The sequence below is a fragment of the Pholis gunnellus genome (genome assembly GCF_910591455.1).
Source record: "Pholis gunnellus genome assembly, chromosome: 14".
NCBI classification, from domain to species: Eukaryota; Metazoa; Chordata; class Actinopteri; order Perciformes; family Pholidae; genus Pholis; species Pholis gunnellus.
The window spans coordinates 5,233,710-5,258,990 of NC_136541.1; the positions used below are offsets into that span (position 1 = coordinate 5,233,710).

At 40.6% G+C, this 25,281-nt stretch overlaps 1 protein-coding gene across 1 annotated transcript in view; it reads right to left on the reverse strand.

Moving 5' to 3' along the window:
- Positions 1-25,281, reverse strand: part of LOC306706335 (voltage-dependent R-type calcium channel subunit alpha-1E-like) — a gene marked incomplete at both ends in the record, with an annotated part of 53,012 nt that overhangs the window by 15,292 nt on the left and 12,439 nt on the right. The window contains 16 exons of the mRNA XM_079173368.1: positions 200-949; positions 4,920-4,987; positions 5,113-5,180; positions 5,832-5,949; positions 6,332-6,401; positions 6,711-6,842; positions 6,957-7,069; positions 7,582-7,694; positions 7,799-8,008; positions 8,129-8,209; positions 9,296-9,349; positions 10,987-11,102; positions 11,189-11,292; positions 11,374-11,564; positions 13,134-13,292; positions 13,878-13,981. Coding sequence (XP_079029494.1) covers positions 200-949; positions 4,920-4,987; positions 5,113-5,180; positions 5,832-5,949; positions 6,332-6,401; positions 6,711-6,842; positions 6,957-7,069; positions 7,582-7,694; positions 7,799-8,008; positions 8,129-8,209; positions 9,296-9,349; positions 10,987-11,102; positions 11,189-11,292; positions 11,374-11,564; positions 13,134-13,292; positions 13,878-13,981 — 2,451 coding nt within the window. The remainder of the gene's footprint in view (positions 1-199; positions 950-4,919; positions 4,988-5,112; positions 5,181-5,831; positions 5,950-6,331; positions 6,402-6,710; positions 6,843-6,956; positions 7,070-7,581; positions 7,695-7,798; positions 8,009-8,128; positions 8,210-9,295; positions 9,350-10,986; positions 11,103-11,188; positions 11,293-11,373; positions 11,565-13,133; positions 13,293-13,877; positions 13,982-25,281) is intronic.

Here is a 25,281-nt window from a genome sequence, read left to right on the forward strand (position 1 = left end):
AAGAATTGTGCAAAGGTTCTTGGATACTGAACTCTAGTATATTTGTATCCTTCTCTGATCTTATCTTAAAATATCCAGTGACATTGCAGTTAAAATTGCCTTTACCAAATAATTAATTACATATGACGCAAAGGGGGATGAAATACAAACATTCATGACTGTGTTGATAATTCTTGAGAACACATGAGAGCAGACTTACCTTCGATAATCTTCTCCAACCTCTGCGTACGGGTTGATGATGCACGTTCCACCATCATCTTGGACTGACCCTCCTTCTGCCTCTGCCTTCTTCTTCTCCTCCATGTCGTCCTTCTCCTCCCTCTCATCCAGAGTCTTCCTCTCCTGGCTGAGTGACCGTCTGACTTGTGGCACCTCATGCGGTGACTGGGTGCAGTCCAGACTCTTGGCTTCAGAGCGAGCGTCGCGGTGCCGGTGCCGTCTGTGTCGCGCCCCGTCGTCCAGCCCCTGACCGGGTCTGAACTTGCGGGCCATCCTGTGCCGGCCCCCGCCCGCGGCCCGGTGGTTAGCTCCTGCTGGTTTCTCCTCGCTCAGGTTTACTAGAGGCTCAGCGGCCGAAAGCTCCGGGATGGGGATGGTGACTGACATCGGAGGCTCCGGCAGGGGCATCACCACAGAATTGGGAGACTCGGGCAGGTGAGCCGGGTTGGCCTCTTGGGTGAGGGCGGGAGTTTCGGCGGAGTCTTCTGGAGGATTTGCACACAGCTCCTCTCTGCTTGCCATCTGCCGACGTTTGCGCAGCTGGTTGGCTCTCTGCTCCCACACTGACATGTGAACCTTTCTCCTCCTCTCGCGGCGGGTGACGAAGGTGTTGGAGCCATTGAGAGGCTGTTCGTCTGGGGGCATCGTCCGGTCCTCGGGCTCCTCTGGGAAGTTTGGTCGGCCTCGGTGGATGGCTCGTTTCCTGTATAGGTACGGTCTTCTCCTCCCACTGAGGACCACAATATATTTTATATCAATGTGCGGCAGAAATGAGCCCAAATTTGAGGAATTGTTGACAAGAAACATCAAGACTTGTGTCCATTTAGCATACCAGTTGTATAAAAGAATATTCAAACAAATCAAATAAAAGAATCAAGAAAAGGACAGACCTTTTCTGTGAATTTATGTTAGTTAATCAGCAACATAAAAAATTCCCATGTACAATTATGCAAAATGCTAAAAGCTAAACAAATACAAATACATCCCAAAAAAAAAAGAAATGAAATTACCTGAGAGGACAGATAAAAAGAACAAAAACCACAAGAACAAAAAAGGTAAGGTGCAGGACTTAAGTACAAACAGTGTCGAAAAAATCTCAATAATTGAGGAGGAAAACTCAAGGGAGGAGTTCTGTGAGACAGAGATGCATACAATCATACTTACTGGTATTCAGATTCTTTTGGTGTCCATGTAATCAATGAATGATTATTTGAAAACAAGACATTAGTGTTTTACAACATACACAGAACATTTGTTGCGACACCGAACAAAATGCGTAAAAGGGGTCGCAAAGTGTAGGCGGCGGTTATCCAGTTTACGCAGGTTTAGAAGGGACTGCTCTTTAAGATTAATAATGTCAAGTCAGCATTCAGTTTCATGGCCGTTACCGTTAAATATTTCCTTAATTTAAGGTTCAAATTGATTGGAAAGCTGGCAGAATGTCAGAATACACAACATTTTGGTCAGTGCCACATAACAGGCATAAAACAAGACAACGTGATGGAACCAGCAAAACACTGTAATACACAGCAGAGTCAGCATCTTGATGGCTGCAGCACGTACAAGACTAACACTCAAATATGTAACAAACAAATGATACATTCAGTGTCACAGCTGGAGTCAGTTACCTGCCATTGTACGGAGAGGATTATTTGCCCTTTCTCACACTTTATGGAGTTAAATAGTGTCTTTATTTGTATGTCTTTTGTCTGTAATGCAGTTTGTGACTTTGGGAAACATGCTACACAAAAGAACGGGTTATTGTTATCTTTATTACACGAGTTTAGGGAGTTTAAAAGGATCCACCATCATTTCACCAGGGATTTTGCATGTTTTAACAAAGTTAAAGTTGTTTTAAAAAGTTTTGCTTGCAGTACTGTAGATGTGTGATTTCCTGTCTTGAAGTTAGTACTGGTGTCTGCCCATTTAGATATGGTGTAAAAATCAGCTTGCAGAGACTTGGAACACTTGGAATAAGTAAATATTCATAGAGAACATTTATTTTTTCATTAATGTGGTTTGGAAGTTATTTTGGTAGTGCAGCCGCGAGCACAATTTGTTTTAACACATTGTTGGTTTTATCAGGTTTGTTTGGGAAGTTCCAAAATTCAAGATTTGAGGATCGGACGCAGAAAATCAAACCTCCTGAATAAAGAACCAAGACATTTCATATTATCCTTCTGAAAAATATCTTAAGGGGTCTGCTGAACCGCCACAGGGCGTCAGACTATAAAGGGTATAGTCACTGTTTCTTAGTTGAGGACTTGATCATTTCCACTTGAACAGTTTTATTAAAGGTGTGTAAGGACAGTAGGCGGGTGTGGTTCTGAGATAAATATGAAGGACGTATGTTGCATATTGAACCGCAGCAAATAATAGGCTTTTATACATGACAAGGAAGAAATGACCATTACACCTGAATTTCCCCAATGACTGGGCGATAATTAATGTGATATTTTATTATCTTTCAATGGAATCATATTGTGATGATGTCATAGAGATATTGTGACAATTACATTGTCTAAATTGATTATAACAAGTATAATAATAACCAATTTGTTGTTAATCAAATGATAAAATACTCAATACATTTCATTTGTCAAGTATCTAATTCACGCATGAGGGGTATAAAACCATATGGTTACTTAATTTAGACTATGTATTTATTAAATTACCAGAAAAGATATTACGTTGTAATATACTGTATATATCCTTATCGAGATATAAAAAACGTATATTGGGATGGAATAAAGTATCATCTATCTTTGTTACTAAGTTATCTTATCAGTCAAAGTGATGAAAATATAAAATAACAGGTCGACCACAACTGCCCTAACACAAATGATTCTAATCTATTATTGCTCATATGCATGAACAGGAATCGTGGTGGGTAATAACAGCAACCAATTCCAAAATGAGGTAATATGTGCACCAAGCCTTAATCAGTAACACCTGCACAGCTCCTCCATATAGTACGAAGGTAGTTCTGTGCAATCATGGCAATTAACAGCAATTAACCGCATCCTTTCCCATAGATTCCCTTATGTATTGTGTTAAACACTTCTAAAATGGTTACTAACAAAAATGCTTTGATTTGGAAGCAATAAAAGAAAAAGAGCTAAATATGGATTTTAGAGCATTTCAATTGCCTCAGCACGGCTCTCAACATTAGCTGGCAGCTAACGATGCTAACAGCGCAAACAATGGAAACAGTGCAGACAGAGATTTCAGAGTTTTACTTGCCATTCATAACTCACTTTTCTTGTACGCAGACAATGCAAACCAACACTGAATTCCCAAAGCCAAGCTATAACGTTACTATTCTCTACCCGCTGCTAGCTGCTAACACTCGCTTTAATTGACGTAAATATGAGCGCCATCACCATAGCTGCAGATGACGTCAATCAACAAAACAACCAATCAGAGCCATAGAACATAAAACGGTCCCGCCTTCTCATTCAGTGGACTTTTTTACCCCCCACAGTCTTCCAGTTTAGATTTTCCAACAATTTAGCCTCATTGTTCATTACCACACAATGATATTTTAATGAAACACATTAAATCACTGCACTAAGATGAACTACTTATACCAAGTAAGTTTCTGCAGGTTGATTTTTCATATTGTACTGACATGAACTACAAATACATGTCCACCTGGTAAGCAGGAAAAAAACACATTCATAAGTCTGTAATGATATAATATGGTTTAGAAAATCTATCTCGTAATGGAAAAACCCAGAATTTGTAGTTAATGGTGTAAAACATGCAAAATAATGAGTGCTGTCCTAATTGAGATAGGCCAGTGCTTAATGTTAACTAACATTTAATTAACGCTGTTTTAGGAATCATCACTCCGGGTCATTAATGCCCCTGATGTGACATGTACTGTAGTAACAGCAACTCCGTTGTCACAGTTGATCACACAGAGTCATTCTAAGTAGGGAATCTTGGTCAACATCTGACACACGCCAAAGTGTGTCTCCTCCCAGCAGGGTGACACACTGCGACTTCCCACTGCTCACAAAAATCATTGAAAACGACTTCCTGCCCTCCTCCTGACTTACTGGATCATCAGACCTGTGGGAAAGCCCACCAGGTCATCGGAAGGAGCAGGAGGTCAGTGAAGGACCTCATTAATGAAGGAGGCTGCCCATTACCAAGGCGGTTATAGAAGGAGTTTCAGTAAATGCTGCAAACTCAGTCTGTAAGAGGTCATGCGTTAAATCAGGCACATTCATCAAACATTCAGAGTTATGTCATCAATGCCTTAAACATGCCTTTTTTTCTAATTTTGCATTCATCATGCAACTGGAGGCGCTGAGGAGCAGATCAAGCATTCACCAGTTACACCTTCAACTGGTTCTCAGAGAGTCCACAATCAGTGGCGCTGTGGAAATATTGATCTTATTCGCTGCACCTAATTGATTTTTTCGATTTTCTCCGCAATAACAGAAGTAGCATGATGATCAAATTCAGGATCACCTCCAGTTCTCCCTCAAGCATCCGTGTTGTATCTGAAGTAGGTCTAAGCTTGCTGCAAAAAGGCAAAACAATTTGAAGAATCGTGACAAATTTGACGCTCAATCAGAATTTTCCATTTGCTCAAGAGGAGAGCGGATCTGAGAAACAGTCACACAGATCTACTTGAGAGTATCTCATCCTCAAACGCTCATTTTGTTAGCTGTTAAACAATGACTTACTCAGATATCAGACCGTCTCTGCCTCTGGCATATCTCTGGTTGAAGAACTCCTCCTCCTCCTCTTCATCCTAACACACACACACAGATTTAATACTTTAACATCAGAACTGCACAAACCAATTAAATATTACACCTGTAAGATGAATGAATATATTGATTAAACTGCTTAAACAGCGGTAAAAGCAGTTCAAACCTTCGTCAGTTCCTGTGCGTTGGCCAGATTATCCACGGCGATGGCCAAAAAGACGTTCAGCAGTGTGTCTGTCATGAAGGCAGGTAAGAACAAACGCACCAAACTGTGGGAACCTATCATTGCTCGTGCTCCCCTCTCAAAAAATTAATACTGATTTTAAGTTTGTACATTTCCATGTCATTATGCTAAGCTAAGCTAACCGGCAGCTCGCAGTTGCTTCACATTTACCTCAGCACCACGAGAGTGGCATCGATCTTCTCATCTAACTCTCCGCAAGACAGCAAACACGTGCATCTTTTTGGCAAAATGTTGAGCTATTGCTTTAAGGTTTTCCATACAAAGCATGTAGTTATTAAATAAAATATGATGTGATGTTGTGAATTTAACTACAGCAAACATAGTATTTGAAATTAGCATTAAACTCAAAATGTATGCAGCAGCAACAACAATCCAGTAAAATAATATAATATCAACTCTGATAGAGGCAATTCTGCTGCCATTTTGAGCTTTTACGTTTGACAGAATATGTTGCTGGTAATGACTGTATACTTCAAGTCACATTTTGAATGCAGGACTTTTACTTGAGATTGAGTATCCTTACTCCGCGGTATCACTGCCTTTACTCGAGTAAATACCTTCTTCCACCACTGACCGTGTTCAGACTTAGATGCTATACGTCAGAGCTCTCCGCCTACTTTTTCAAGGGGCAATAAGGATACAGTTTCCAAACAAGGTGAGCACTATGAAGTAGATCGACGACCACATGCCGTACTGCACTCCACCCTGCGAGCGAATCCCATCATACATCACCTCGTTCCAGTCCTCCCCAGTCAGAATCTGTAGGGGAATGCACAGAATATTTAACATAAATAATTACACGGCCTAAAAATACATGAAAACCAGAGACATGTTTCCTGTCTGCAAACCAGCTCAAGACATGATATTAAAAATGGCAGCGCAATAGGTAATTACTATGTGTGCTGATCAAAACACTCGGTTGGTTTTTGTAGCAGATTCTTATGTGGATTCGTTCACGTTTCATTCGTCTGATATTCATGTGCGCATATGTGTGCATGGATGTGTGGGATGATAGCGGAGGCAGAGGGTGGAGAGCGAGTGAGCAGAGTTGTTTAATCTGCGCCTGGGGTGAGAAATATATACCCAGGGTGCAATGTGTCATGGAGAGCAGGCAGAATGAGGGGATCTGTGGGAGCCAAACCTGAAACACTGTCATGACGGCAGCTGGAAACGTGTCAAAGTTGGTGGGAGTGTAATCTTCAAAGATAAACCTAGAGGGGAGGCAGATAGAAAGCAGGGTCAGATATGACCAAGGAAGAATAGGAGGAGGAAGAAGAGGAGGAGGATGCAGAGCTATTTTCATCCGGACATGTCATTTCCTCTCCTTTTTCATCATTGAAGAAACTGCCGTTCTGTTCGCAGGGTGCGTTTGCAACCATTTGAAAACGGCAGCATGATATGTAGTTTTACATATTTGAGGAAAATCAGCACCACAAATCAAGAACAGAGAAGAAAGTTGTCCTCGACAACTCCAGAAGTGAGGATGCCAGTTTGGATGTCTTTAGAAGGCTTTTACTCACCTTCCTCCAAAAAGCTGCATCCCCAGCAGAGCAAACACCACGATGAAGAGAAAGAGAAGAAACAGCAGGCTGATGATGGACTTCATGGAGCTCATGAGGGACACAACCAGGTTCCTGAGAGAGGCCCAGTATCTGACAGAAAGAATTCACAGACTTTTTTTAACAGAACTCTGTGGAAATACACAAATATACTTCAACCCGGCGTTGATTTAGCTGAAATGCAGTGCTTTGAGTTGCCCCACTTACTTGGTGATTTTGAAAATCCTCAAAAGTCTCAGGGCCCTCAGGACGCTGATCCCAAATGACATGCCAGGCCTGAAGAAGCCCCAAACCACCTCGAAGATGCTGCCAACAATGACCTGAAAAACATGCCAGCATCAAAACAAAATCATGTCTTTTATGCTCCATCTGACTAGCAGCAAATTGGCAAAACCCTTTCTTTATCTGGGGAAAATTACAGTAAATGTGGGCAATTTGCACAGGTGATTTTAATACCTTCTCAAACCATGCAGCACAGTTATTGATCCTAAACTTTTGTCGATCATATTTGAGGCCCTGGAAGACTTTAAGATCACAGCTGACCAAGCTGTGATCAGTCAGAAAGGGCTGCCTGACAATACTGTAAAGCGTAGACGTAAACTGATATTGATTTTTATGTAGGCTTTTCTTTGAAGTGTCTAAAATATGTTTTGCTGCCAAATTAAATAATCAAAAGCACCTTTATAAGTGAATTAGGATAACCCACACTCCTTATTTTGCACCAGAAATTCAAACTTTTCCTCTGGGATATATAAAACAGAAATTCTTTGATTCTGTTTTTCTTTCTTTTCGAGTGTAATATGGAGTCAGAATAAGGAATAAAGGACCTCACCCCACAGTCGAAGCAGTTGAAAGATGAATGGAAGTAGAGCCGGAAACCCAGACCATACATTTTCAAAAACATCTCAGCCAAAAACAGCCCCAGGAAAACAAACTCTGCATAGTCTAGAGGTGAGAAAACAGCAATTAAGTCAAAGGAGAAGGAGGCAACTGTTCGCCAAAATACAAAGCATTAAATCGTAGAATAATGTAAAAAAACGGAAACCCACAGAGGAAGATGGTCAGCCAGTCGGGCTGGTTGTGGTGGACGATGGCCACACAGATGGTGTTGAGAGCCACAAGACTGAGCACCATCAGGTAGAAAGTGTCTGTCTTCACCATGCGGCGGATGGAGATGCGCAACATGCGCTCTTTACGCCGCAGGTAGGCAGCGGGGCCTCGCCGGCCACTGCGGAAGTTCATCCTCGACCGCGACATGCCTGAGAGGGAAAGAGGGAAAAGGAGAAGTTCAGGAGCGAAGAAGTGGAAATACAGTTTGTCACTCCAGAGAAGAAGGCTGCTCTCAAGGACTGAAACAAAAAGTGAAGTTGTTCACTCACTGGCAGTAGACGTGTCTGTGTACTTCTCGTCCCCTGGCGCTCCTCTCCGTGCACCAGTCTTCTTACTCGCTCTCTTTAGCACTAAAAATGTTCCACAAAATATTAAGGTTATAAAAATCTATATATATCTCAAATGGTACACTTAATGTCTCCTTAAGAGTCAGTAGCTGAGTTATTGCACTTTTCTGTTATCTGCCTGTATCAAAACAAACTGATTCTGTGGATCCAACAGCACATTTAATTTATTCACATGATTCCCAATGAAGAATTTAGCACCTTAATACCATATCCACTAACTACAGAGCAAAGAGAGGCTGTGTTTGTGATCATTTCAACCCATATGGTTTAATACGTAACATTACTGACGTCAAAAGTTATGGCTTTTCATCGCTCTGTTACGACTTTATTCAGAGATCACAGGACCGGTACAGAAAGATCTACGAGGCCCACATGATATGTGGCACCTGGTGCAGGAGAAGGAGAGGTGGCTCTGTTGAAATGTGCAATGACATGAAGACGAGCTATCAGGTCCCTCACAGGAGGATTCAGTGGAGAATTTAAAAAGGTATTTTGCCGCTGATTTCTGAAGTAATAAAAAATCAATTAATGAAGAAGGTTCCAGGGACGCTCGCCCCCACTCATCAATTTTATAATTCATTAGTTATAACTTTAATTTCATTTAAAGTGTCTTTTTTTTATAATATCTGTTGGGATCTTTTTTAAGTTCATGTGCTGAATGCAAAGCGATTTTGCAGGATTTCATCCATACAGTTGGCATGAATGAAAGTTTAAAATATAAAAATGGAGACTGCTGGTCTGATGATTATGTCAGACTGCAGTTGATTTATTCAGACACGAGGCCGACATGTTAAATTGCCAACGTGTATATGTAACGAGGTGCATATTCAAAAGGGTCTTTAGTTTCACCACTGAGGCGTAACTGGTGATGTTAAATCAAGCATTAGTATTGTTGCCATGGCTATCTGCAGCTTGCACAATGACTTACAGTACTGAGGTGGATAAACCGCTGACCAGAAGTACGGTTGACATGTTTCGATGTACAGATTTAAAAAAAGACACAGAACAGACAGAGTACATTTTGTCACGTAATAAACACAGACCGACGTGTATAGTCAGGTGTGATTAATCTAAAGTGTGTGAACTTACCATCTAACGGCGATCTGCCAGAACTTTTATTCTCCTCTGCCAGCATTACCTCCTCTGTAATACAATAAAAGGCAGTATTATACACAGTATTTGTTTTCATTAAGCCACAATTCAGATCATCAGATGTGGAAATAAACATTGCAGGGTTGTGTTCTATCGGATGTCTGCAAACATTTACAGGAACTGAGGCCAAACTGATGTGAACACTGCTTTGAGAGGCCAGCATGACCTTCTTTAGAGAAGCAGCTCTTATTCTCTCTTACGTTCTCGCAAATTCGCTCTCTTCCCACACTCACCCACATCCATGCACACATAAATATGCACCGCAGCTCTCACACACGCATGTAAACACACACCGATGCGTGTGCACACAAATTGAAGCCAGTGAGTCAGTATCACCTTTTTCTCACCCTCTACTTGCGTGGGAGACCAGCAATGTAGATTTGCCATTACACCACTGTGTGTGTGTGTGTGTGTGCATGTGTGTGTGTGTGTGTGTATGCAACTTAACAGAGCTACTGTACTGTAGATCCAAAAAGTGTGTGTGTGTATGTGTGTGTGTGACTGTTGCAGAGAGACCGCTTTACAAAATCAGCTGCAAAAGAGACCATTTAGCTGCTGAATGATTATAAACCTACAGCATCGATACAGCTTGACTCTTCTAAATTCATCTTTTACAAGCTATTTTTGGCAGCATGTCTCACAAAATGACTACCGCAATGAAGTTTCTGCTGAGTAAGGGAATAGTTTGACAATTTTCTTTCTTTTTATTGCCCAGAGTTCGGCACAATGTAAACATTTTGGAATAACATTTGCTTTAAATATCAGGTTTTTTCTGTTATGAGCAAAACCTTTTTATGAAAACATCAGAAATACACTAAAGGGACACAGACAGCACTGCTTGTGAGTTGAATTTAGAGGTAGTTTGGATGAATAGAGCCAGAAGATCACAGATTCACTGTGTCCATCAGCAGCACTCACTATAAGCTTCCATATCACCATATTCACCTTATTTTCTGCCTGAACCAGGGATCTTTCGCATTGCGTCATTTTTTGTTCTTACTTCTGTCTTAAAGCGGAAGTGCCATTACTCAGCTTAGAATCGTGCCAAAAAACATTAAAGAAAAGCTTTAAAGAAAAGCTGTTGTTAAATTTTCCAATTTTACCGGCAAAAGGGGAAGTATTTAGATTCCCAATATGTGATCAGTGTATCCAACGTTTTTGGATTTGTGAGGAGCTGCTGTCTGTGAGACAAAAAGCACGTCAACAGTGTTTTTGTATTTACTGGACACAGGTCTGCACTGCACGTTAAACCATGGGGTATTACAAAAAAAAAAAAAGTAACTTAATCAAAGGCTGTACGCCGATTAGCCGGTCTCACAATCAGAAGCTCCTCACAGCTCCAAAAAACGCTTGCTTGGATAAACTGATCACATATAAGGAATCTTAATGGTTATTTTCTCACCTAAAAGAAAAGATTCAAATGTAATAACTTTTTAAAAAAGCTTTAAACATGTCTTTTGGTAGTTAAAAGGATGATAAAGCTGGAACTTCCGTTCTAAAACGGAAGTAAGAGAACCAAATGATGCGATGCGGAAGCGGCCTAGTTCGGGCAAAGAAAAAGGTGAATACCTCCACGTAAATAAACAAGTGTGTGTCTGCGGATGTGAAGTCGTTCTGCTGCCCAGTACCTGCCCTGTCTATCCAGGCTCGGTAGCCGTTCAGTTCTCTTTCCACCTGCTGCTGGCGGCGTAGCTTCATGAAGGCCCGCCTGTTCTCCACCCTCTCCCTCTCTTTGGCAAATTCTCTGAAGAGGGACGCATTAAGAACACAATGCATAACACAGACAGAAACACCAGTGTTTATTAAACACATTGGAAGAGTCACACTCACCCCGACAGGACTCCCAACACCAGGTTCAGCACGAAGAACGAGCCAATGATGATGAGAGGGATGAAGTACATCCAGTTCCATGTCATACCCAAGGCATCGTTGGTCTGAAACCCAGAACATTCACGTCATCACACAACAACCGTTACGCTTCGCGGTTCATCAGTTTCAGCAGAACCGAGGCTCACATTGTAGAGAACGGCCGTCCATCCCTCCATGGTGATACACTGGAAGACGGTGAGTACGGCGAACAGGATGTTGTCGAACTGCGTGATGCCGTCGTTGGGTCCGATCCAGGTGTCGTTGCAGTCGTAGCTCTCCGGACACTTCCTCACTCCGCAGGCGAACGCCAACTCTGACGAGTCGACAGTCTCATTGTCTAGAAAAAAAGAAGAAGCAGATGGTTACTGTTACGGTCGTGAGCTGTCACGACGCCTGTGATATACATCAATGTCATGTCCTGCTGTTTTTCCACATTTAATATATATCTCGCTTGTTTAAATACCAAACTTGTCTTTTTAACACTTCAGCTTTAGTACGGAACAAACAAACAAGATACAACACGTTAATGAACGAGCTTTAGGGAACTATTGGTGCAGTGAAACACTTAACTCACATTGTTTTTGCACACTGTATGACTATTTGACTTTCCAGTGTTTTAATGTCTTGTCATTGTTTGCTTGGGTGTTTGAGCCTCACTGTGCAGATTGATGTGCGGAGTTTGACACTAAAATCTGATTTCACTTTAATCTACTGAGGAATGAACTTTTTCTCTGAGCTCTCCTTCAATCTGAGTTTAACTTGTATGAGCAGGTCCCGTATGCAATTTACCATTCAAAATTGTAACTGTCTTGCATCCCGTAGATAAACTTTTGGACGATATTTGCATATTTTTCAATGTGGTAGAAGCAGCAGGTATACATATTTTTTTACACATCTTGAAACATGAGGAAAGGGAATCTTTTAAACTTTGAATTTTAGGGGACCATTAGAGAATAAAGGGATATATGTAAATATGTTTATCATCTTAAATACTGTTTATACAGGTTTTATATCTGAATCCATCTTTGAGTGGTGCTGGGCGATGACAGTAAATGCTATGGTGTAGCGCGTGATTACAGAGTAGAGTTGTTGACTAATTAAGCAGTATCTAAATTAGCCGGCAACAACTCTAATAATACCTCTGAGCTCACTGCTACTGTAATCTATGAAAGCCTCAGAGTCTCAAACAAAGATGTTCACACACTCTGAGAACACTGAGCAAAACCACACATTTGGTGAACCTGCTGGTGAAGCTATCAAAGTTAATTTATTAGCAATCCAAAAATAAAGCGTGACAATATTCTTCTAAAGGCTTTGGTATTGTGACAAAAGCAGGCGCACCTCAGAACAGGAGGTGCCAACAGATGGCGAGGTGGTCGAGCCAAAATCTTTCCTCAGACAGTCAAACTGTTGGACTTCATGATGTTAATCCAAGCATTGACCCTTTAAGATGAAAACTCACTTTTATTCTAACTCTGAGAGACTGATACTAAAACATGGCTTTTAGATTAACGTTTACAGTAGCGTCACGTGTCCTCCTTCAAATTTCAGGAATATCTTTTGATTCCACCTCATCTACGTTTAGTTATGAACCAGAAAAACTAAATGGACCCAGAAAAATAAGGACATTATTATCAAGTCTTTTAGGAGGCATTTTAAGACACGAGTCATTGGAAAAACACTCACAATAACTTTGGACGAAACCCAACGCTTTTCCTCTAGTGTCGAACTATTTACTTTCACACTATTTTAACAAGAAATGTATACAAAACAAAATACTAATACTATTTCATGTTATAGTTAAACCAATCTTGTCACTGAGTTGATTGCCAAAGGTTAGGCTTGGCCTATATTCCTGATTTGTTTTAATTGACACTGAAGTATGATGAGCACTAAATAATCGTACCGAGGATGTCGTCAGACGGCAGGCAGGTTTGGTGAAGCTTCCCGCTGTAGAACTCCAGGCCGATTATGGCAAACATGAGGATGGCGAAGAACAAGAGAAGGCCGATCTGGAGCAGCGGGATCATGGCCTTCATGATGGACTTCAGCACAATCTGCAGGCCTTGAAGCATTCACAAAGAAAAAGACATCCTGTTCAAGAATAACACCGCAGTAGTTTTCGTTGCATTATTGTGTTTGTCAGTAGCCCCCTCCCTTTTGTAAAACACTTCTTGTATTTTTCCTAACATGAGTTTGCAACATCACAGTGACGGCAGTTGAAGCTACAAACGGTAGTCCTGTTCTCCCAGAACTCAATTTAAGAGATTAAAGAGAAACATATTCAGGAGGCTCCAACTCTGCCAGTATTTCTTCCTTTTCCATTTCACTGCCTCAACGTGAACAAAACACAAAACAGTCTTGTTACTACAAACACAGTAATTGTCTGTCAAGAATGGAAGAACTGCCATCCACGTGCTTTTCGACATGTTTCTGCACGTCTGAGCTGTTTTTCACAGGTTTTTATTAAAGAAAGGTGCCAATGACTTGCTGCTCACAGTAACTTCTGAATGTGGCAAATACAACGGAGGGTTTAGTCTCCGATATCAATGCTGAATTTAAATAATAATAATAATCGCTTGTTATTTGCATCATTGTAGCAGTGTGTTTAACCTCGAAGAGCCAGATTAGAGGTCAGTAAGCGACTCACTGGGGATCCCGGAGACGAGTTTGAGAGGTCTCAGCACTCGCACAGCCCTCAGGGTCCTCAGGTCGACTGGGATGTTCATGTGGGCGCCAGCAGTGGCCAGGATCCTGATGGACAACACACACACACACACACATCATATATACTTGATCCAAAGATATTTCTGATGGTCGGATTGTTAGGAAGACAGTTCATTGTTATCTCTCTTTTATCATTTTGTTAAGACCGTAATACATTAACAGCTATTACTTGTGATGGCCTGAAAAGGAAAAAGAAATTTGGACTAAAATGGAGAAAATGCCACAGAGACATCCATTAGTAGCTACTGTATATCTGAGCCTCTCTTTCCTTCTTAAGATTAATGTTTTTTGTGTCTGTTTGACAAATTCAATGACAGAAATAGGTAAAATGCAACAAATGTAACAGATGTAACTCAAGGACAGTTTTGGAGATGAGTCAATTTCAAAGGAAAAAAGGGGAAATAATAAACTGATTTGATGTCTGTGCAGCCACTGAGCGGTACAGTATATTTATTTAGTACCAGACTTGTATGGCGAGAGACAAAGAATGCACAGCTACACCTGGCAGGCATTTCTACTCACATCTACCCACGCACACATTGATGTCCCTCCACCTCCACACAAACAATGAAAAACAGCAACAGGGGCAAACAACAGGCACGTACACCAGAAATCACATGTGAATGTTTCTTGTAGGCAAAAAAAAAAATGGTTTTATGTTACTTTCAATTAGAGGAAGATAATTGCATAACAAATTACACAAGAGTGCTCCTGCAAAAAAAAGGGAACATTTTTAATTTATCCAAGTCGATAACAACCGAGCCAGTTTGGTTACCCATAACCATTAAAGCTTTCAGTGTTGATAGGGTCAATACCCACTGCTAATTCACTGTGGGATCATTTTACTGGGTTGTGAAAATGATCCCAGAAATCCTAATTATTTCTAGATTTTTACAAATTTCTCTCTTTCTGTTACACAGAGACAGATACAAATCTATTAACTCGTAAAATCTTTTGGCAATGTTGGGGAGTGTGGGGGAGGGTGTGTGTGTGTGTGTGTGTGTGTGTGTGTGTGAGCAGGGGGTGGAAAGCACATGGCAGAAACTCAAGAGTAAGCCCACGCAGAATCTCTCCTGAAAGCAGTGGGAGGGAGAGAGGCCGAATGAGCGAGTGAATGAGTGAGGCCCCGTTCACACTGCTGCGGATAAACCTGTTCAAAGTGGTGATAGCTCACCGTCCGTTACAGCATGATCGGGACCAGTCTACTGTCAATACTGAACGGTACGACACGTGCAGATAATCTAAGAATGAATCACATTAAAAAGGTCGTCATGATTTAAGTGTGTGTACCATTTTCAATCCACATAAAAATGGGAGCTACCATCTTTAAATGTGAGCTGGGAATGTTGAAAGGATCACAAAGCAAAGCTTTTGGTGGCTGAATTATGCTCCACATTTCTAAGTAAACCGATCTTGATGATCAAATTTAGACAACGCAATTTAAAACACCGGAGATATACTTATACAGTTGCTCAAATCACAAATATTCAAAGGGTACTGCAGAGATTTATTGTTGCACTTCTAGACAGTTGAGAGACTTTTAGTCCTGGGTCAAGCTTGCAAAACTCTCTATTTTCCACGATGCAACTGAAAAACGTCTTTTCTTCGACCCTCGTTAGCTGGTGAATAGCATGACTCTCAAACTCCACACTTCTACATTCTAACGCTGTCTTAAACGTGTACATCTGCAGCCTCCAGGATACAGTCAAGAAGATATCACATCATCAGGGACAACAATGTCAGTTTGTTGGTCAGTTGGTCTATCAGAAGATTATATTATAATGTATATATGTACATTTTAATGTACACACATTACATATCAGTCCTTAAAATGACTGTAGCTTTACTGTATAGTCTGAAGTGTATGTTTTGATTCTGTGCGAGTGTCAGAAGTGTCGTTTCTACTGTGCACACACAATGTATATACACACAGCTAGTGGCCGTGAAATATCAAATCAAATTTAATGCAAATGAATCAACAAGACAAAAACAATAAAAACAAATGAAGTCTTTCTATTTGGCTTTCTGGTATTTTGCGGCACGAATGAGGATACCAAACAATCACTTTTACTTCAGTGTGGTCATTAGGAGTAATTGGGTTTTAGTGTGCCTGTACCGAGTGAGTGAGTGAGTGAGTGTGTGTGTGAGTGAGTGAGTGTGTCAGACCATGAAAGAGATGACACAGTGAGAGACTCTGAGAGAGCGGGAGCAGAGGAGTGGGAGTCTGTGGAAATAGCCTTCAAATCCAACACAGTGAAGAAAACGGCAGGCAGCAGCTCCTTCAAGGCTGCACTTTGAGTGCAACAATTCAATGGAGGCTTCGTCTAAATTAAAGCAAATATTCTCTCTGTTTGTCTTATGATTCATCCCTGCACACACACACCGAGGGCATTTTCTTTTGTTTAGTTCAGAAATTGGTTTCCTGCCGAAACAAAATTCACTGAAACAATCTGCAATCATGCAAACCAACATTTTAGTCTTACAGCTTCCAATATCTTACATATATTCAATTTACTTGATATGCTGTATGTATCTATATGCATTTTACATCTTTGGGATCACAAAATATTGTTGAATAAATTCGAAAACTGTGTGAGACTGGTTTAAATGGCTTTATATGGGGCTCCACAGGGTTCAAATCCTGGTCCTATTTTATTTCATATCTACATGCTTCCACTAAATTCACAGTTTATATTTTAATTCACAGATTTCTATCATCATCTTCAACTCAAACTGAAGTAATTATTTTCCGCCATCTACAACCAACACGTTCTCACTCATCAAATACGGCAGCTTGGTCCGCGGCCCTACACTTTATGCAGCCATGTAGCATCGGTTTTGCGCGTGTCAGTTTACGCTCTTTACATGCATACACTGTCTTTTCAAAATTACCTTCAACGTTCACAGGAAACTACTTTGTTAGGCTGAAGCAAAAAAAATATTTGAATTGTGGTTTGGGTTAAAATAAGTACGTTTGTTACGTTAAGTATGTTACGTAACTTTACAACGTAATTAACGGCTAAGTAACTTTAAATAACTTTTGGTTTCATACGGGACACAAACACCATCTTCTGGGTGAAAGTCCCATGTTTGTTGACCCATCCATTCAGCCCAACATCCTCCCTTAGTGGACTTCTCACTCTTTATACTATCACATGACTTCCTTACTTTACTTTGGCCATAATGCGTGACACGTGGGGCCGCTGACCAAGCAGCCGCATTTGATAACTTAAGAGTGAGAACGGGTTACTGCAACAAAGTCAAAACATTAATTCTGATCGTACTTCAGTGGCAAAACAGATCAGGATTATAGAAGCCTAATCAATTGATTCTACGACAAGCTTGGTTTAAATATAACAAGAATAGAATAGACCACAAGTCAACACCTGACACATTCCTTCACCACCAGTAAGTCAGACTACTATGATCCCGTTTCCTGGTGAACCCAGTTACTGGCAGAGCCCCAAAATATATTCTTGACCTACTTGCACATTATGAAACATCCAGACCTCTAGATCCTCTGAACCAAAGGTTAAATGTCTGAATTGATCTACAGTATATAACCACATTTGTCTTGCCTTCTTTAACCTTCAATATGTCGGCGCTCTACTGTACATTAAACGAAATCCAGCTTTGCAGGAAATATTATGTAATTACATGAATGCAGACGGATACATGTATCATTTTTATCAGGGCTCTCGGTACAGTAAAGAGACAATAAAACACATAGGACAGCTACACACACACACACACACACACACACACACACACACACACACACACACACACACACACACACACACACACACGCACACACACGCACACACACCACTACAGATTCAACTCCGTAACAATCCAGCAGCGAGTTAATGTTCATACTGAGAGGCTAATCTCTTCCTCGTTGGCTCTCTAAGTGAAGCACTGTTGCACAGTATTGTACCAAACTGGCTCTGGAGAGGCTGAATTCATTACATGCACAGAATGCAGCCTCTCCCACACACCTCCACCTACACTGAGAACACCACCAAAAAACTACAGTAATCAGCAGCATCACGTTGCTCACCATTTCAGCACAGCTCTGCATATGGTAATGTGCAGCCCAATCAACATAATGCGTCAACAAATGAATGGCTTTGAATTAAATATGGAATAAACATAAACTGTGCGTCTAATTGGAACATTAATACTGCTCTGTTGAATTAGGATTCGATTTCTTTTTTTTAAACACTTATTCACTATTTGTCATAGAATAATCGGCTGAGTGTGTTTTCCCAAAGAAAACCCACCTGGGACTTTAAGCTACTGTTTGTTCAGTTCACTTATGAAAGTAAAATTAGAGGTGAGACCACTGCAGGTGTCCTTCAAAACACCTGGCACAAAACAAGAGACCTGGAAGTTTTAATCGTAACTCCTGAATTAGTTTTTAGAGTCACCGACATGGTTGGAAACACTTTCAGCTTCAAATTTCCATTTAATAATTTACTTATAGTTTTGAGATTACAGATGTGCAGTTAGACTGATGCTAAGACCTCCAGGATTGTGTTGCACCAGCTGTTTGTAAATCTATCTTAAAATACTTAACAAATTCCTAAACATTCTTGCTAACTACTAGCTAGTTTAAAACTATTGCTAAATCAAGCTACACCATTCAAACTTAAGTAATGTTGTAGCTAGTAACTACATTATGAATAAATGTATAACTTGGTTGAAACATCTGTAGCATCAGCCAATCAAATGCAATCAACTATTTACACACGTAAACTACAACATAACTTCTAACAATCACAAACACCATCAAACTAAACAATATATGAGAAATGTGTGTTCATGCTAACGTAACTGTCAGTAATTTGGCCTGACGTGTTTAGCATAAAAGTTGATAAATTTAGGTATATTTTTGAATATAATTGAAAAACTTCCCAATTTATTATTTAACAGCATTTTTTTGGTCAAGTGTAAGGTCAGATGTGTCAACTTTATCCCACTTTTACAATTTTACGTATTTGCAAGCAAACATTATCATTATCCATTCTCTCAGTTAGCTACTCTAACTACTCTCACCAGTTACTGGGTGTAAATATTTACCCAGCAACTATTTTGTAACAAATTTAGTGATGCTCAAATATCCACAAAGTAAAAGTTGTACAAATGCTAAGTTTGAACTTACAAGCAGATGGTTCAACCGGCTCCAGGGGCCCAAAAAGCCTCTCAGGTACACTAAGAGTGTTCATTTGTATTAAGTTGATTTAAAATTTGTATCATTTGTATTATCTTTGTCTATATTTTGCTCACATGGTGTATATTCCTAAATAAAGCAATGTTAATTACATCACCAGAAACAAACACAACACAGAGAAAGTGGAGCCAGGGAGTAATGATCCAGCACTGCTTGTTTTTTGGGTCTCAAGGCAAATAACTATATTTCCATTTACTGCTGTGTGTGTTTTACTTGATGGGAACTTGGAGGCGACACGTTAAATACATACACAACTCACAGAAGATGGTTGATGGGGTGGGGACAGCAATCTTTAGCCCCCGCCCCCCCCCCCCCTGACGGCTTAATCCAGTGATACATGCAAATACACATTAAATGATACAGATGAAAACTGCCTTGGCTTGCGATGACAGACTGACTCCTGTGTGTCTATCTTTGTGCCAGATGGCCAATGAGTCACTCCCAACTCCCACCCAGTTGTATTATTCATCCTGTATAAAGAGCAATGATTTTAGCAAAGTGCCAAACTGTGAAAGAGGGACAGCGGGGGGAACAAGGGAAAGCTGATATCCTTCATACTGCAATGCTGGGAAGCTGACAGAGACACCTGGGGATCAATAACATTCAGGTCTGATGAGGGAGTTGTTAGAACTAATCCAACAACACAAGGGCAACAGGTTCACTGGCAACACTCTGTAACACACACACATGCACAAGTCGTTTGAGACACATTTTGTTGCTAATCAAAGCATCGCGTCCACCTGCGCCAATCTGCGTTTGCCGCAGGACATAATTGACCATTTTAGGAATCCGTGAATTAAATTGGTTTTTGGGTAAGTTGTTCTAGCTGCTCCGTTTTGCTACACACTCGTCACTCAGATTAAGGATTTTAATTGAGCTCGGTGTCCCAGCAGATTCACTTCTACCAATTCATTAATACGAAATGGAATGAATGCCGCCAGCGCTGGCCCAGTGGCCTCGATTTTATTCCCAACTGGCCTCTATGACACGTGTGTGTTTTCTTTTAAGTCTGACTTACTTGTACCGTGCCACCAGAGTGTGTGTGTGTGTGTGTGTGTGTGCGTGTGCGTATGTGCGTGTGTGTTTGACAGAGTGGAGAGGAGAGGACAGCAGCATATGTGCTACCAGAAAATGTGTCAGATAGGTGGCAGGAAACCAGGTCGCCAGTTACCAGCTGTGGCTGGAATTGGGCAAGATGATCTGTGGACTGCTGAAAGTACACCAACGATTTTGTGATTTTTTTACACTGTAAATTGTCAGTTGAATGAGAAGAACCTTCAACAGTTCAGTCTATAGAAACCACATCATTTCCACATTTTAACAGTTACTTCACCGTCGTGTGTGGTTACAGGTGCAACAAAGCACGCTTGTGGACTTTTTGGACTTCAGTTCGGCCTTTAATAATCCGATTTTCCTCAACTGTCTGCACAGCAAGCTGCTACAGCTGCAGGTGCCTGGAGTGGTTTACAGACTTCCTAACCAACAGGGAGCAGCAGCAAGAACTTGGCAGTCGTCTGTCGGCCCCCCTCGCCTACAACACCGGAGCTCCACAGGGTCGGGTCCTCTCCCCATATCTGTTCTCCCTGTACACCGATCACTGCACCTCCTGCCACACTTCTATCAAGCTGGTCCAGTTTGCCTATAGTGACCCCGGTCCTAAGGCCTCACGGGCAAAGGGACAAGTGTCTGTGAGCGTTCTGCATGATGCCAGAGCCAGTAGTACTAACCATTTAGATAATCAAGTAATTGTTTAAACCATTTTAAATATAAAAGAATGCTCAAGTTTACGTGCTTTTACTTCCTCAAATGTGATTATTTCCTGGTTGTCTCAGTCTTTTATTATAGTGAACTAAATTCTTTGGGTTTTGCATTGTTTGTTAGACAAACAAGCATTTAATTAAGTCAACTTGAGTACATCCTGTACTTTCTCTTTCATGTCTCGTGTAGACGAGGGGATCGGAACCAAATCATTTAAAATAATTGTTAAAAATGTAGCAATAATGACAATGATTGTTATGTAAGACACACATTTTCAAGTTCCCACCGATGTGTTTTGGAGGACTGTAATTGGGTCCACACCACAGCTCGCTCTGAACTCCATCAAACTGTTACACAACTTGCACCACTGGCCTTCAAGTGATATCCTACGCCACATCTCTATTTATAGCAACACTCACATTTTGAATGCTTGATGGGCGGCTGGTAAAAACAACAGCTTACGGTCATCAGGTTGGTTACAACAGATTCACAGCAGAATTAAAGTATTAAAACAGACAAGCAGCTCATTCATTTAGTCATAGTTTGACTGAAACATACTGAACATATGGGGAGACAAAAGAGAAGTGGGTTATGTTGCAGGTGTGGTTTGTTTCTGTAAGTTATTTTATGGATATTTGATCATGAACATGAAAAGCCATTGTAACTTAAACAGGTTCAAGCTGTTGCTGTAGGAAACTACAAATTAAAATCCTGATTGACAATTTACATCAAATTATGAAGTCTTTGAATTTTCATATGTAGTTTCTAGGGTAGTACTTTAAGGTTTATATCACAAACTATTCTGAATGCCTGTAAATAAACAGAAAAGATAAATGTGCAGACGTGTTTTCTCCAGCCATGTGCAACCAGCACTGTAGATCAAAAAACTGTTTTGTATCCACAACTAGTCAAAGGCTTGAGAATAACGAGCTGTCGCTGTGAACAAACAGCGCTTTATTTCTTTTGGCTAACGGGCCATTTGTGGAGAAACTGAAAGCAAATTGTTTTGGAGCAAACCGATGCCTAATGAGATCATTTCAAAGCATCACAGTAAAGCAACCAGCGAGGTAACAACTGTTCGGAGCAGATTATTAAAACCGACTCAACACTTCTGTCACCAACACAGCTGTTGAGTGTTTGGGCCGGCAGTAACTGGTCTGCAAACGTGATGCTGATGTGCCTTTTATGTAAGAGGCCGAGAGAAAGAGAGACAGCGGGACGGAAAGACAGACAGAGAAATAAGAAATACTGAGAAAGAGAAAGATGTGGGCGTCGGGGTGAAATGAGATGTCAACACACCAAAAGCAATCTTTCCTACATGCTGGATAATATACACGTAGCCATAAACAGCACAGGAGGGGTAACAATGCTTAACTCCTGGACAATTAATTCACAAAACCCAGTCTTAAAGGGAACAAATGAAGTCTCCCATTATGTTTTTTTCTGTCTCTCTATCGTCCTTTCTACCCCTTTTTTCCACTCTCCCTTTCTTCTCTCTTTCTCTACGCCATCTATCTATTCTTTCAGTGCTTTTGCATAACAGCGCTGCATTCACATTTAATTCACAGAGGTCCTGGGGGCGAACCGAAGCAGGTTTTAGACACAACTGCCAATCCACTTATCCACCCACCTATCGCTGGCTGAAGAGCCTGACTGTGCCATGGAAACACACATTTCCTTTGCATTTATGTGTTGTGTTTTTCTGTGGATGCATCTAGTGTTTATACATGCTGTACACGCTGATAGGGAAAATTCAACAACAACAAATCAACAATAAAGACCTGCCTATCGGTGCAACCACGGCTGACCATGTGTCAGACATGAGGTGCAGCATGCGGGGATTACAAGCCTTTAAAATGCAGCACAAGCACGCATGGCAACAACATTGATAAACGTCGACACAAGCAGCGTCACATGCGTGAGTGCACCAACATAACTTGACAATCAGTGTCTCAAAATTAATCTTTTGCTTCACCAGCCACAGCCTGGTAAAGTAAAAATGAATTCTGTCAAAATTAATTGCAGAATCAGTTGCTGAGCATTCGTTTCAAACTTTTTTTTTTTCTCTCCGCTCTCTCATACAATCAGTGAAGTTTGCAATTCATCATGGAGTTCGACCAAATTCAAAATTAAAAGAGAGCAGTTGGAGGCGTACCTCAAGGCGCACGCACTCATATGCACGCACACAAACATCGTGATGAGAGTTACATGGCATTTTAATATTGAAAGGCTACTTTGCTGAAGTCAGGTCCTAGAAGGCAATTAGAATGAGGCTGGTAACACAAATCCCATGAAAAGACCATAATCAACGATGTTATTGCTCCTACTAACAAGTCTGTGTAGCCAAATTATGATGAAGCTTATTCCTCTGAGCCATTGACCTCCATTGTTGTCCAAAATCACATCAATGGGCCACACTGTCGCACTGAATGACATGTTCCTTCATTCTAATGAATATCTTTTATACCAACCTGCTGCTTGAAATACTCACGAAAGCGCCAAATGTGTATTGATCCGTGGCTGAAAATAGTCCCCAACAAATGCACTACTTATTCTCTCCTGTTTGACTAAAGCATGGTAGTGCCCAGCTATTTCAGGGAATTTTTATGAAAGGAAACTGTACTTTTGTGAAATGATTACATCAGATATATGTCTTTAGTAGGAAATAATGAGCTGACACATTGTAGGTTTGATCTTCTCGTGTGATTTGTTAACAGTAAGAAATATGCAGAATAACACCAGCATTATCCTTTACGTTTATCAGAGCTTAAGATAGTTATGATGAAGTATATGGTTAAAGGTTAAGTTAAATATAGGGTACATCTATCTTCATTATTAGTCCCATTTATCGCTTAAGACATAAAAGGTCCATTTTATCCCAGAAGACTTGCCTACAAAGGACTTAAACCCTTTATCTTGTTAGCTTGTTAGCTTGTTAGCTTGTTAGCGGTCAGAGCTAACAAACTGTTGCTCAAAACCTGGAGCTCAACATAAAGAGTTTAATGACATAAAGTTACTGTTGAAATCAGCTATCCAGAGATATTTAACAATCATACAAACAGCGGATATTCCTTTTTCACAGTGGAAGACAAAGTCACAGCAATTGACGTCACATAACCTGACAGGTAATTATTAGCACTGCTGACGAGCAACTGTTTTCAACTAGACGTAACGTACTCTAGTTACCTTTATCAAACATAGAGCCACAACATATTGCAATACATTGCTTGCCTTGGAAAAGACAAATGCCACCTCAGTGCTACAGTTAACTCCACTAGCTTGTGTTGCTCTGCCAGGGCTCCTGTTGCTAAACTAATGAGATGTAGTTTAATGTAAAGAAAAAAAAAAGCATTCTTTTTTTTATCATCAATGTCGCAAAGAATATGGATAAAAATACCAGGTATCATGTTTTCATAGTGACGAAAAAAGTAAAGCCTTTGTGAGAAAATACATTATTGAAGCTGGTTTTACTGAAGCTAGCATGGAAAGGTGACAAGGCTGGCTGTTTGACTACATAAACGACTACTTAGATTTAAAAAAATAAATGTTTCTCAAGCCCAACACGGTGACCAGCAGTGTAATTCATGTAATTTCACGGTGGTATAAAGAGAGCAACTGTGAGGTAGCTAATGGTAAGCCTTTTCAGTCTCTGGACTACTCAAAGGGCTTTTATATTACATGTCATTCACCCATTTACATCCATTCATACACTGATGACAGGGGCTACCATGCAAGGTGCCACCTGCCCATCAGGGGTATCTAACATTCACACCCATTCACATACCGATGGTGCAGCCTTCGGGAGCAATTTTGGGTTTATAGCTAGCTGGTTGCCACAGTAACATTATCTGCACTGTTACATCTCACCATTTTGCTAAATATGCTAGACATTTAGCCACGCAATGCAACTTTACTATACAATAGCTGAGAATGTAGCAAGGCAGTGAAAAAAACATATTGTAGGAGTAGCATAAACAAATACCAGCATTGGGTATATTGTGACAAGTTTTGCCTAAAAATATCCACAATTTGTAACATCCTTAATAATAACAGCAAAATAACACTTAGATCCTCATTAAACAGTGTTGACCTTTTTCACAGCAAACATTTCCACATGCCATAGTAAGAGAAACACAGGTGTAATTAATAATATTAATGATGTGAGCCAGCTCCAAGGTCTCTGGCTCACACTGGCTCACTGGAATTAATGGCTTACATGGAATGGAGCCATTGTTTATGTTATTAGTCACACATGTGCTTTACCCGGCTATGACTGCTTTAGAGAAGATCTATTAAGCATCCAAACAGAATGAGGAAAAACATGAGGAAAGCG